Below are 12,555 nucleotides of genomic sequence, written 5' to 3' on the forward strand. Positions count from 1 at the left end.
TTAATTACTGAGTGCTCAAGGCTGTAACTGGCACATCACTGGGCGCTCATGGACATCTGACTGACACGTGTTACAAACTGTTATGAGTGGTATGTCACTGCTTAAAACATGCTTATGTGTGCGGTAGCATATTAGTTTATAGTTACAAAGTGTCATTTAGTGCTAATATCCTTGTGTGTCTCTGATGTGTTATGCTGTTGTGTCAGCAGTGTGAGTGGCACTGAACTATGAACCGTGCTCAAGCATCGTGTGTAACTTACAGTGTTCGGAGCACAGTCAGATCCTCACACAGATCTCCTGGGATGCTTTTGATTTTAGTTCCTGTTAAAGTCCTGAACAACACAAGAGACATTAAATGTGAATTGTGTTTTTGATTCATTTATACTGTAGTTTAAACTTTAAAGGCTTGTCATTTAATCATTGTTTGTAATTTATTGTCATTACAGGATGTGCTGTATTCCATTTCCATATTAGGAAACCTTACATAAATGTTTTGCAGTTGATTTTATTTTAACTGACACTGTTCTTTGTGTATGTTTATCCAGTGTAAAATAAACTCACAGGCTTTCTAAATTTATTGTTCCAGTCAGGCTGGGGAAATCCTGCATCATACTGGCACCGCGCAGCATTCTGAAATATATAACAAATTCAAGAAATTAAAACTCTGTGATCATCAGTTAGTTGGAAAAGCTTTATTCTATTCAAACTCCAAAATTGAAGAAAAAAAGAAGCAATATTAAAGTATCATATATAGGCAATTATATAGAAAAGTCATTACGGAAACTCCTAAACACCAACTTTTGTGTTTCATGGAAGATAGAAAGTACTATACTGGTTTGGAACAACCACATTTAAATTTTTGGGGTGAATGATTCCTATTAAGTTAAATAAATAGAAAAAAACATAAAAGCAAGTAAACACTAGTATGCAATAAACACTAGTCATTCAAACGGATACCTGCCAGTTATACACTAATATGTTAATTGTGAGTGTCATTAATTCAGTTCCAGAACAATGATTGAATAATGATTCTGCTTACAGAGAGTGCAGGTCTGACAGGTTCTGGAAAGCAGTAGTTCCCACGAAGGAGAGAGGGTTGTCAAAAAGATGGCTGAAGACATAATGGATGTTTACAGCCAAAAAAAAAATTAATCACAACAATATTTCAATGAGACAGTGTGTGTGTGTTCCATGACAGTGGGATCAGCGTTTGCTTACATTGTGCGTAGCAGGGGATTCCTACTGAAGGCTCCCTCGGGGATGGATACGATGCTGTTGCTATGAAATCCACTGGCAAACAGGGAAAAATTAAAATCATTATGAAATCATTAAGCTTAAAATCTTTAAGAAGCTCTGTGAGATGAGCACTCGGAGACATTCTCCCTCAGGATTCATACGGCAACTGCTACATCCCTGATCACAGCTCAAAACTATGAAGCACTTCTAATTCTTAACAGTAGATGGCAGCTTGACACAAGTAATTTTTTTAAAGCTCTCTGGTAACTCAATGGTGATGAGGTTAACAAACCTACACCTGTTTGGGAGCCTTGATTTTAAATGCATTATACACTATTCTAATATTCCTTAATTTTAAAAAGGACTCCCAATTATTATTATTTTTAATATATATCAAAATAAAAAATGCTGAAAGAAGCACCTGAAACTTCAAAACAATTAGATTTTTTCCTCTCTGAAAAAGATATTCAAAAATTTCTAACAACATTCTAATCTGGCACACCAACCATCTATATCAAAAACTAACTTCAAAACAAGTGGCTGAGAGGAACTATTAGAATGATGTTTGGAGATACGCACAGTTCTTTCAGCTTGGGCAGTGTCTGAATAGCCTCTGGGAAGGTCTTCAGATTGTTGAAGTTTAGATCCCTAAAAGGAGACAGGGCAGATGAAAGTTTTTCATATTAGAAGAACCTCCCTAATTATGAACGAAACACTTGAGCGAAACCACTACCATCACTAATATAGAGGTAATTCTTTGCTCTTTATACTATACATTTAATAAAGCAGCATAATATGGGCCATCTCTGTTTCAGCTCTACGTTTAAAGACAGCGCTAACTGAAGATAATTTTTTGCCAAACAGCAGAAAAGAAAAAAGGAGAAAACTAAATATCTGTTGAGAGAAATCAACTCTGCTGTTTACAGAGGCCAGTCAGGACAGCCGGTCTGCTGATTTCTTCAGTGTGTTATTGTTTATCTCAGCTGCCACACGATACAACCTGGCATGATACTTCCTCTCTACCCCCTAATGCCCCTGTCTGGTGTCCCACTCTCCTCCCCAGGGGCACAGGACGTTGGCGTGTCCTCATCCTGTCCTAATTATGGCCAGAATAAGTAAATAAAGCAGAGTCAGCGATGGCTATCTGCCTTCCCCTTCCCCTCGCCTCTTCCTCCCTGACGCAGTGGATGCTTGCTAAACGAACTGTGGTAAGTGGAGAGAGAGAACGGAGGCAATAAGGTAAAGCCGAAGGTCCTAAAAGACTCCTTTGTCCTTTATCAGTATACTGTAAATCCTGATCAACTCAATTCAAGCGAAGAAGAGAGCACACTTACTGCATCTGCATCTTTTTAAAAACGAGCTATTGCATTTTACTCTAAAACTTTCAGAAAAACAACTGGGACATTTTGAGTGTCAAAGAGGCCTCTGCAAATCCAAATGTTATTTTGACACTTGTCATATATTACCGGTACATGCTTTTCATTCAAAATTAAAAACATTACGTAACATTTCAGGCTTAAGGTTAGGGATCTCGGTTCAATGGATTACTCAACCTTTGTCTCTGCTCACATACCAGTGAAGTACTTCATGTCTAGTGTGTTCTCTACTACACTGCATACTGGTATTCAAATAAATGTCAGCTGAGGCATCCTTCCAGAGAGCTCCCAACGTTCTCTGCAACCCTGAGTCTTGCAGAAGAGGGCAGCAGATACATATACTAAACACCGCACAGAGTAACTACACTTGTGCCCACATACGATCTCTTGTAAAAAATATGTAGTATGATTCTATTGATGACAGACCCACTCTAGCAGATTACAATCTCTTTAATGACAGGAAGTGTGATTACATGTGTAAGTGAAGGGGAACTCACAATGTCTCCAGGTTGTCCAGCCCATTAAAGCAGTTTTTTCCTATCTCCTGAATCCGATTATTGTGTAGATGCCTAAACGACACGGACAAACAAGATTTTAGAAGCAACACTTATATATTAATGTACACAATCATTTTAAGTTGGGTTTCTAGATGATGCCAATAGGCTGATAACTATTTTGATGGTATGATGATAAATGTCATAAATAAATGTTTTATATTTTGTGTAAATGAATGAAAAATAAAATACTCAAAAATAAAACCAATTATTGTACATGTTAAAAGTGAATTTAGGCAAACATTCATGTCGCTAGTTATTACATTTAACTGCGTTAATGATTTTAAGGATTAACTTTGTGAGAAATATATGACGGCAGGTGATCTTAATATAAAAATAAGGGAAATGAGCATGATGTACTATTAAATATCTAATGACCAGCAATATAATACTTTTCTTTTTTTAACCAAACACTAATATCATTGATCAAGAAGGTACCCAATATAACACTCATCACTAATTTTACGATGTACATTTTCTTGTGCACTTTTTTGATCCTCCATTAAAAAAGGAATATTATGCATTTATAATTTTACAATTTACTTCCACATTGTGTTTGGTTAGTTATACAGTGAGTTCTGTGAGATAAAATGACTACCGGTATATGCACTAGAAAGAGGGCCAATAGATTATAGTAAATATAACCTGAGAGGTATTAGTGCATTCATTTATAACAATTCAGATGACTAGGGATGACTAAGGAATGTCTATTTTGCTCGGATTTTCCAGTCATTAAAAAGATGCACTTCTCAGCAAAACATTAACACAAACATTTTCTCTGAACGGATAACTCCTCAGTAGTTCTTCTGAGCACTTCACCACACAGGTCTGTGTGTTTGTTCAGTCTACTTAACGGATTAATTGGCCTCCACTCCTAAGACAAATATTTTCCAGCAGCTGGAATGTAATTGGAAAATCAGACCCACAGAGAAGCTTCCAGAAGTGAGGCACACACACAGAGCGAGAGAGAGAGAGCGAGAGAGAGAGAGAGAGAGAGAGAGAGAGAGAGAGAGAGAGAGAGAGAGAGACTCTGTTTGACTTTGCAAGACACAAGGGTCCATTTTGCTTTCCCGTTTTCTCTCTCTAAATTCACCCATCCACGCTGCTGTTTACCTGCGTGTGTACTTAACCATGTGCAAGTGTATTTGTAGGAGTGTTTTACGAGCCGTCTAGGACTACAGTTAGTGTAGCGCATTGATGGATTTAACTGATGTGTGGTAAAAGGCAACAGGGGAAGGTAAATTTATCAGTGTTAAAAGCAGGATGAATTCCTCTAGTGTATGTGGCCGAAATTGCACAGTACTCACAATACAACCAGGCTGGAGAGGTTGGCGAAGGCGTTGTCTGGGATGTGTGTGATCCGGTTAAGGGCCAACGTCAGGGCTTGCAGGTTACTCTGGTGCTGTAGGGGGCCAATGGGAACCTCAGTCAGGCTGTTGTCATCCAACCAGAGGTGCCTGAGCTGCTGCAGACCCTCAAAACTGTCCTCAGGCACTGAAGTGATGTGGTTAGCGTCCAACCGCCTGTACAGAAATATGGATAGAGCATAAATGAGCTGCAAACGCTTTTACGTATCGAAACAGACGCTTCTACAAATACAGCACCAGGAGGGCGCGCATATTGGGAATAACAGTGTGCCGTCAAATAGGTGTTAAAACATCAGTTAACACTCAGTCTCTGCACACTGTGCTGTTAAAGAAACACAAGACATTTCCATGATCTCACTACACTGGCCTCCCTTTTCACACAGCCCAGGTGGGAGACCCGGCCCCACTCAGGGGCCGCTTCAATGGCTTTATGAGAAAAAGGAACCACACCTTTCAGCCCTGAGGGCTTGTGACCGAAATAAACAGTGCTGTGTCAAATACTGTAGATGCTTTAAAAGATCTGACTCAGTATGTATATACTTATCAACAAGTGTGTGTTGTATATGACTTCAGAAGACTATGAATATAGCGCACAAGTCATGTGGAGAATTTTCTATTTCTATTTTCTAAGTTAGGGCACTGAGAATTGGAATCAGAGCCAATCACTAGGAGGAAGGGGTTGATGGGATAACGGTGGGGTGGTGACTTCCGGTTTATAAATGGCTGACACTGACTAAGCTATACTCTCCCTGCCCTGTGATTATACAATTAAAACACAAAAGACTGGGGTATGCGTAGGTGGAGATCTTAGTTAGAACAAGAAAAAATCCTTATAACCTTGCCACTGAAACAGGACAAAGCACAAAAATGTGGAAACCCACACTCACTCACAAATGCTCCGTTACCAAACCTTGCTGATATGCCTACCTAGATATAATAACTATAGAACCTCATAAATGACTAAACTGATCTCACCACAGTGATTACTAAACCACGCCTACTGCTTTTCAAAGGCGGTACTGTATCTATGTCTACATCGTATCTAATCAAACATAATGACGTCACAAGTCGGATTGCTTGCTGATGTGCCTGATGATTTTGGAATAAATTACTTCAAATTTATTATCATGCAAAAAAAAAAAAAGCACATACATTTTTATCCGACTGTTATGTTTAAACACTAAATATAACGGTAGAAGGTGAGACAATAGTGAAATTACAAGGGGAAATATCCCCAAGTCGTGTCAAAAAGCATATAGATCAGATCAAAGGACCGAAACCTCTTAGGTTTCATGGAAAATATCTTGATTTGGGTTTCAAAAAATATAAATATATAGTGCTGTGTCCGCCATCTTGGATAGATTTATTTTTCACTGAGCTTGACTCAATTGCATTCTATGCAAAAAAAAATACAGGTTTCAAAATTTTGCATAGTCAGCATATTATTTGGGAAAAGAAACACACCGTTAAACAATTGTTGTGGAGCTAATAAATGCCTCTGTGTAATGGAGAAATATATTTGTGGATCTACCAAATGAAAATATAAACAGCTCATAATTGTTCACAATATTTCTTCCTGGAATAGTGTGTGTACAGTGTACTTTAAACTTAGTTTTGCTTGTTAAATAAACTTTTGGTGTTCTCTCTGACTGAATATCACACATATTCTACTAATGAACCAAAAGCAATTCTTCATGCATTTACGTTTCCCTTTTTTACCGGAGTGCAATGCATTAGGACAAATTTTCAGCACTGCAAGGCATTTGTTAACTACAGTGAGAGATCATCTAAACTGACGTGTGCTTTGGATATGAACTCTGGCTCACTTTCGGCTTTGGCACGTTTAAGAATGTTTAATTCTCCGCTCTACACAGACATGAAGCTCACACAATGGGCATGATGTGGGGCCGGTGAGTGAGAAGTAAACTGAAATCAGTTCATGAATGACACAATTTGGCATTATACAGTCCCTTGGATCCATTCTCAATTTGCGAATTGAACCAAATCAATATTCAGGAGCCGCGAGGTGGCTCTTATCTATGGAGATACAGATCTGTCAGCTGCAGCTAAAGTCTGTACATGCTTCTTATTTTGAACATGCAGATCTGGGCATGTCCACATCAGCCACTGCCAAACCTGAGCGCACACACAGACAAACACATAGTATGAGATTCACAGAGAGTCAAAAGGGTTGGGTGGCATAGATGACAAAGAGAGAGATAATATTAACTTAAGATGTATATCTACAAGGAAACATTTGGCCACAAGAGCCGTTGTAATGCAACACATTAGCAGCACAGCATTTGTTAAGATTTATTACTTTATAAGCTATTTCTAGAACACACCACATATCACAGCTTTAACGCTCAAGGAGACTGAAGGATAATTGTTGCTGATAATGAATTGCTCTCTGGTCTGTTAACTGGCAAACCACAGAATTGACTTTTGAGGTTAGAAGGCAGCGATCTTTACCGGATCGCTGCAAAATCTGGCACAGACGGCCACTTGAAATTATAGATGGACGTAAGATTATAATTGTGGTTTTGGAAACAGTCAGAGTGAGGAGAGGCAGTCATATTTCTAGAGTATATCCATAGCATCAACTGTTCTAACTAGAGATGCAAAATAAAATTTTAGCCACCTGAAACGTTTTAAAATTCTATTTTAAAGAAAGAAGGAAATGGAAACTTTAACATTAGCATTACTTTACCATTCACTAACAGAATCATTAACATGGAGGAAAACACAGTGTACACTTGAAGTGATCCACATTTAATGAGATTTAATGTAAACACCGGCTGTTAATAGGTTATGTATTGAGAGAAAAAAGGTTGCGTTTTATAGCTGAGGCATAAGGTTGAGTTGAACTTTCTTTTGATCAGAGGATTCTGAAAAAAATATCATGGCAGCAAAACAGCAGGAAAACTCTAGATTGATAATAATAAGAAATGTTTCTTGAGCACCAAATTAGAAAACTAGAGTGATTTCTGAAGAATCATGTGACATTGGAGACTGGAATAATGATGCTGAAAATTCAGCTTTGCGTCACAGGAATAAATTACATTTTAAAATATAATAAAATAGAAAACAGTTGTTTTAATATTTTGCAATATTACTCTTTTTACAATACTTTGATAAAATTTTTTGGAGGCTTATGATGCGGTCAAGTCCTCCTGGGAAGTTCGTACGCACGATGTGGGAAGTCGTGTTTACGACGGCTGGTGCGTTCAAGTCACTTTCGTCTGAGTAAAATGGCGGAGTACTTTCTCTTAATTAATTACACAAAAATACAGCGAGGTTCTTAAACTCTAGTTCTAGAAAATGAAGAACAAAGATTTTCATAAGGTGTGCTTTGTTTTTTTATGTTTTTAGTTAATTTATGAAGCCACTGCAAACTTTATCGTACTTTACATTGTTATTTTATAATGCTATCATATTCTGTGCAGGCAATTAGCTTACTGCGCTGTAAATAGAAAAGCCTGACAAGCTAAATACCTTGTATTGTGTTATTCCGCCATGTTTCTCAGTGACACGCCCACAACTCGTAAAGATCGGGGCTTAGAGAAAATCCCGAACTTCCCACTGGTATTTACGACATTGTGGTGGCGTTCAACTCGTAAATACGATCTATACGAAATGACTTGAACACACCATTAGTAAGCAGACTTCTCCAAAAACAACAACAACAACAACATTTTACTGACCCCAAACTTTTGAATGGCAGTGTATACATTATATAAATTTAGTGTATAATTAATCACTTTTTTGTATACAATTAATAAAGATCACAGATATTTAAAAAAAGCAAGAAGGCTATTTTAAAATTAGGATTTTCAGTTTTCGGTATCAACTTTCGGCCAGAATATTCAGTTTAGGCCAATAATTTTAATTTCAGTGCATCAATAGCTACAACCAACAAATAAATAAGAGGCTATCCAATAATTATCATAAAAAAAATTGTGAAGTAAAGTTTTTTTTTCTGGTTTTCTACAGGCTTTGTCTCTGCCTTGCTTCTCACAGCAATGTCACTGTCATTTTTTTTGGTAGCCTGATTAGCACAGTTGAAGAACCGTTGCAGAAAGCCTGCAGGGTGAACACATTCCCAAAGGACTGCCCCCTTCCCTCTCTCTCATGTCTCTCGTTTTTGGCCTCTGCTCTGACATATATCCTACTCTTTCCCTCATCAACCATGCTGAGGGCCAGGAGGCACATTGATTGACAGGTCATTCTCTGAGGCCTTATCCAACAGCAGGTGGACTGTGCCAAAACACATTACTTCAGCACCACAGGGAAAAAGAGAGGAAAAACACACGACACAAGGGGGTAAGACAGAAAGAGACTGAGAAATCTGGAGAGGTGATAATGGTTGAAAACCTGATTTTTTAAACACATTGTCCCACAGCAGAAACCGCAGCTGGACTTAATCTAGTTGAGACAACTTTAGAGGACAGACACACAAACACACAAACGTATAGTTACAGGAACTCTAATGCATCTGAGACATTGCCATGCTAACATTTCTTGATTAACCCCTACTTATTACTACTTACATTAGAATTAAATGCATTGAATAATTTTTATCGAGGCATTATACAGGCAATTGACTAAATGAAATGGACAAACTATTTTTAAACAATGTGTAAATCAGCTGCATCAGCAAATAAAAGTGATCATATTGATTATCTAACCTGCTATTCTACAGCAATGCAATAACATCAAACTTACTATTAAATGGGGTGCTTTTTGTTTTAGTGTTTTCTCCCTAGAATTGACCCTTTGCAGGGAGCTTGATTGACAGGTGATCTAACCAATCATACTTTGCCATCCGCCATTTTGTCCGACAAAGCAGTCAGGAGAGTTAGTAGATTAACATGGGAGGATACTGATGCCTTTCCGTGGTTAAAACAACATTCCTTCTTATGTTCATTCATGTTTATTTGAAAAGGTGATATATATAAAAGGTGATATATATATATATATATATATATATTATATATATATATATATATATTATATTATAGAAAGCAGAGGAATATGCTTACAAAGACTGCAGGGCATGGAGATTCTTGAGAGCTGCACTGGGGACAGTCTTCAACTGATTGTTCTGAAGCATCCTGAAAAATAGGTTTAAAACACCATTATTATTTACTGTGTTCACCATTTATGACACATCTGTCTGATATCACATCACAACACTATACATATACACTTCTCGACAACATTTATACACAAATCATGAGCCCAGATAACCACAATGTGAGCTCTAGTGTTGATGTAATATGTGTGTGTGTGTGTGTGTGTGTGTGTGTGTGTGTGTGTGTGTGTGTGTGTGTGTGTGTGTGTGTGTGTGTGCTTGTTATATACTAATCAGAGTGCATATCTTGCTTCCTCTACACTATCTGCTCTCTGGCGTCACTCAAATGGCATAGGCCGCGAGGACAGCTTTTCCCATTTAGTGCCAGGCCACAGCACACACAACTACACACATATATACTGTAGTCACATACACATAGCCCAGCCAAGAGGCATTCATAAACGCATGACCACAGTAAATAAAAACTGGTCTCAAATCATCTCCAACATCTACAGTTCCAAAGTCCTTGGCTTTAGGTCCACAATAGGTTTTCCTAACTCATTCCCAACTTCCCACAACAGTGTCTGGATAAGCCTGTAACAGCACTGTGGGGCTTTGAAACAGCCCTGGATGAGGACAGGAAGAGGAAAAATTAGCTTTATGTAAAGCATGGCTGAGGGGACCAAGCAGCTGAAAAGCTGCATTTGAATTGGCTCACAAACACCTGAAGGACAAAATATGAGTTAGAGAAGAGAGAGAGAGAGAGGGGGGGGGGGGGGGGGGGAGGGCTTCATTGCATGGTACTCCATCAGACACTGACAGACTTGCTGATCCAGTAGCAGTGAAATTCCTGTTAGTTACACAACACCACTTAACAACTCAACAAAACACACAGCAGGATCTACTGCTCTCTCACTGCGCTATTCAAGATTGTCTTTGGGTGAACGAGTAAGCCTGTATCAAATAGAGGTGTGTGTGTGTGTGTGTGTGTGTGTGTGTGTGTGTGTGTGTGTGTGATACTTACAGGACTTTAAGCTGATGGAGGCCAGACAGTGCCTCTGGGTGGATGAAAGCAAGGTCATTACCAGCCAAACGTCTATGGAGAGAGAAAGATATTTCATTTTAGCTAGACTTAAAAAAAATGTCATTCTGATGGAAAGCTGGAGAAGGGGTGTCAAAGGGAGTGAATGCAAGGTTGTGAGTGGGAAGGAACACAGAAAGAGCGATTAAAAAAGGAAGAGCTACAACTCTAAACTAGGCTGGATGAGCCATTGTAAAATGCTGATAAACTCACACTTGCAACTACGGTATACATTCTGCATTTTTTTTTACTGACCCTTCCCTATTAAAGTCACATTAAAAAGACCCAGTCACATTAAAATGAAACTGACCAATCCTTTAGCTTAGTAACAAACTTTTGCTTTTTTTTCCCCAATGTGACTGTGAGCCAATGGGAGTTAGTTTAATTGGTAATAGTTTTAATAAAATGAAACTGTTTGAAGAAAACGTTCCCACAACTCAGAACAGCATCACTGCTTTGTCACTCATAGTAACTTGTAAAGCATATAGATTTAGCATATAGATTTCAAGGATCATGTGACACTGAAAACTGGGAGTAATGGCAAATAGCAACATTTTTAATTGTAATAATATTTAACAATATTACTGTTTTATTGCTTTCAAATAAATGCAGCGTAAGAGACTTCACACACATACTGTAAATCAGTATCATGTTATTGCATAATTTAATTTTACTACTAATATGAATTGCACCAAAATTAATATTTCCCACTTTGAGCACATTTTACAAAAAATCGTCTGGTTTACAGAAATCTCCAGTTTATGCCGATGGGATATTCTGTAAAGTTTGTCTAGATTAGCAACAGTAACTAAGTGGGGTGAGCTTAGCAAAGGGTCAACTGCTATGTCACTTGGCAACCATAAACAGGCTACAGGCTTAGTGCGGGAGTACAATATATACAGCAGCCGATATCTGCTGTGCTGAAAGTAGTGTGTGTGTGATAAGCACTGCTCTCTCCTGAAGTGCTAACTTGTTCTCTTTTGGCAAAAGCCTCTACAGACTTTCTGTCTGATTGGGCAGCACAAATACCTAAGACGTGTCAGAATGTGATGGCTGGAATGAATGTGATGTGATGTTCTGATTGTACAGTTATGTTTTGGGCAGGACAACACACACTCAGACACATTCTATTCAGAGATAATCAAGTGGACATCTTGAGTCTGAATTTCACATGGTGTGAAGGCATGTACACAGGTTACGCTGTACAACACACGGTATATATGGGTTTGTCAATGCTGCATGTGTGTGAGAGTGCTTGTGTGTGGTAAGGTGGGCAGAGGGTACACATAACTTCACCAAATCAGGCCCGAGAGATTAACACCAGATTTATCACCCACTGAAACTGGAGTCAGAAAACTCACACACTCTTTTCTCTCATTGCAGGAAGTGCTGGACTGCACACATCTATCTAGCTGTTTACAGCATCAGGATGAGTTTGTCTTTTGTTGTTTGATTAACATTAATAACACAGACAGACGCATGTTTATTAGGCTGCTTTCACTTTAAGACCAAATGCACGGATATAATATAATGATACCCATCAGTTTTCTTTTAATTGTTTACGTTTAGGCCTACTTAAGACATTTGTGACTGAGTTCGCCCTAGAGTTAAACAGTTGAGTTTTACCGTTTTCGAATCCATTCAGCCGATCTCCGGGTCTGGCGGTAGCACTTTTAGCATAGCTTAGCATAGATCATTGAATCTGATTAGACCGTTAGCATCTCTCTCAAAAAAAATTACCAGAGAGTTTCGATATTTTTCCTATTTAAAACTTGACTCTTCTGTAGTTACATCATGTACTAAGACCGACGGAAAATTACAAGTTGCGATTTTCTAGGCCAATATGACTAGGAACTATACTCTCATT

General features: G+C 38.3%; 2 protein-coding genes across 3 annotated transcripts in view; one reads left to right on the plus strand and one right to left on the minus strand.

The window, feature by feature from the left end:
- The window catches only part of kcna4 (potassium voltage-gated channel, shaker-related subfamily, member 4), a gene marked incomplete at its 5' end in the record, with an annotated part of 116,274 nt that overhangs the window by 69,702 nt on the left and 34,017 nt on the right, over positions 1-12,555 (plus strand). The gene's annotated exons all lie outside the window — the stretch shown is intronic.
- The window catches only part of lgr4 (leucine-rich repeat containing G protein-coupled receptor 4), a 60,226-nt gene that overhangs the window by 8,868 nt on the left and 38,803 nt on the right, over positions 1-12,555 (minus strand). The window contains 9 exon segments of the mRNA XM_079605048.1: positions 261-332; positions 562-630; positions 1,040-1,111; positions 1,219-1,290; positions 1,816-1,884; positions 3,110-3,181; positions 4,474-4,689; positions 9,576-9,647; positions 10,632-10,703. Of these exon segments, the coding sequence (XP_079461174.1) occupies positions 261-332; positions 562-630; positions 1,040-1,111; positions 1,219-1,290; positions 1,816-1,884; positions 3,110-3,181; positions 4,474-4,689; positions 9,576-9,647; positions 10,632-10,703 (786 nt within the window).

This window comes from Phoxinus phoxinus (assembly GCF_949152265.1).
Source record: "Phoxinus phoxinus genome assembly, chromosome: 2".
NCBI classification, from domain to species: Eukaryota; Metazoa; Chordata; class Actinopteri; order Cypriniformes; family Leuciscidae; genus Phoxinus; species Phoxinus phoxinus.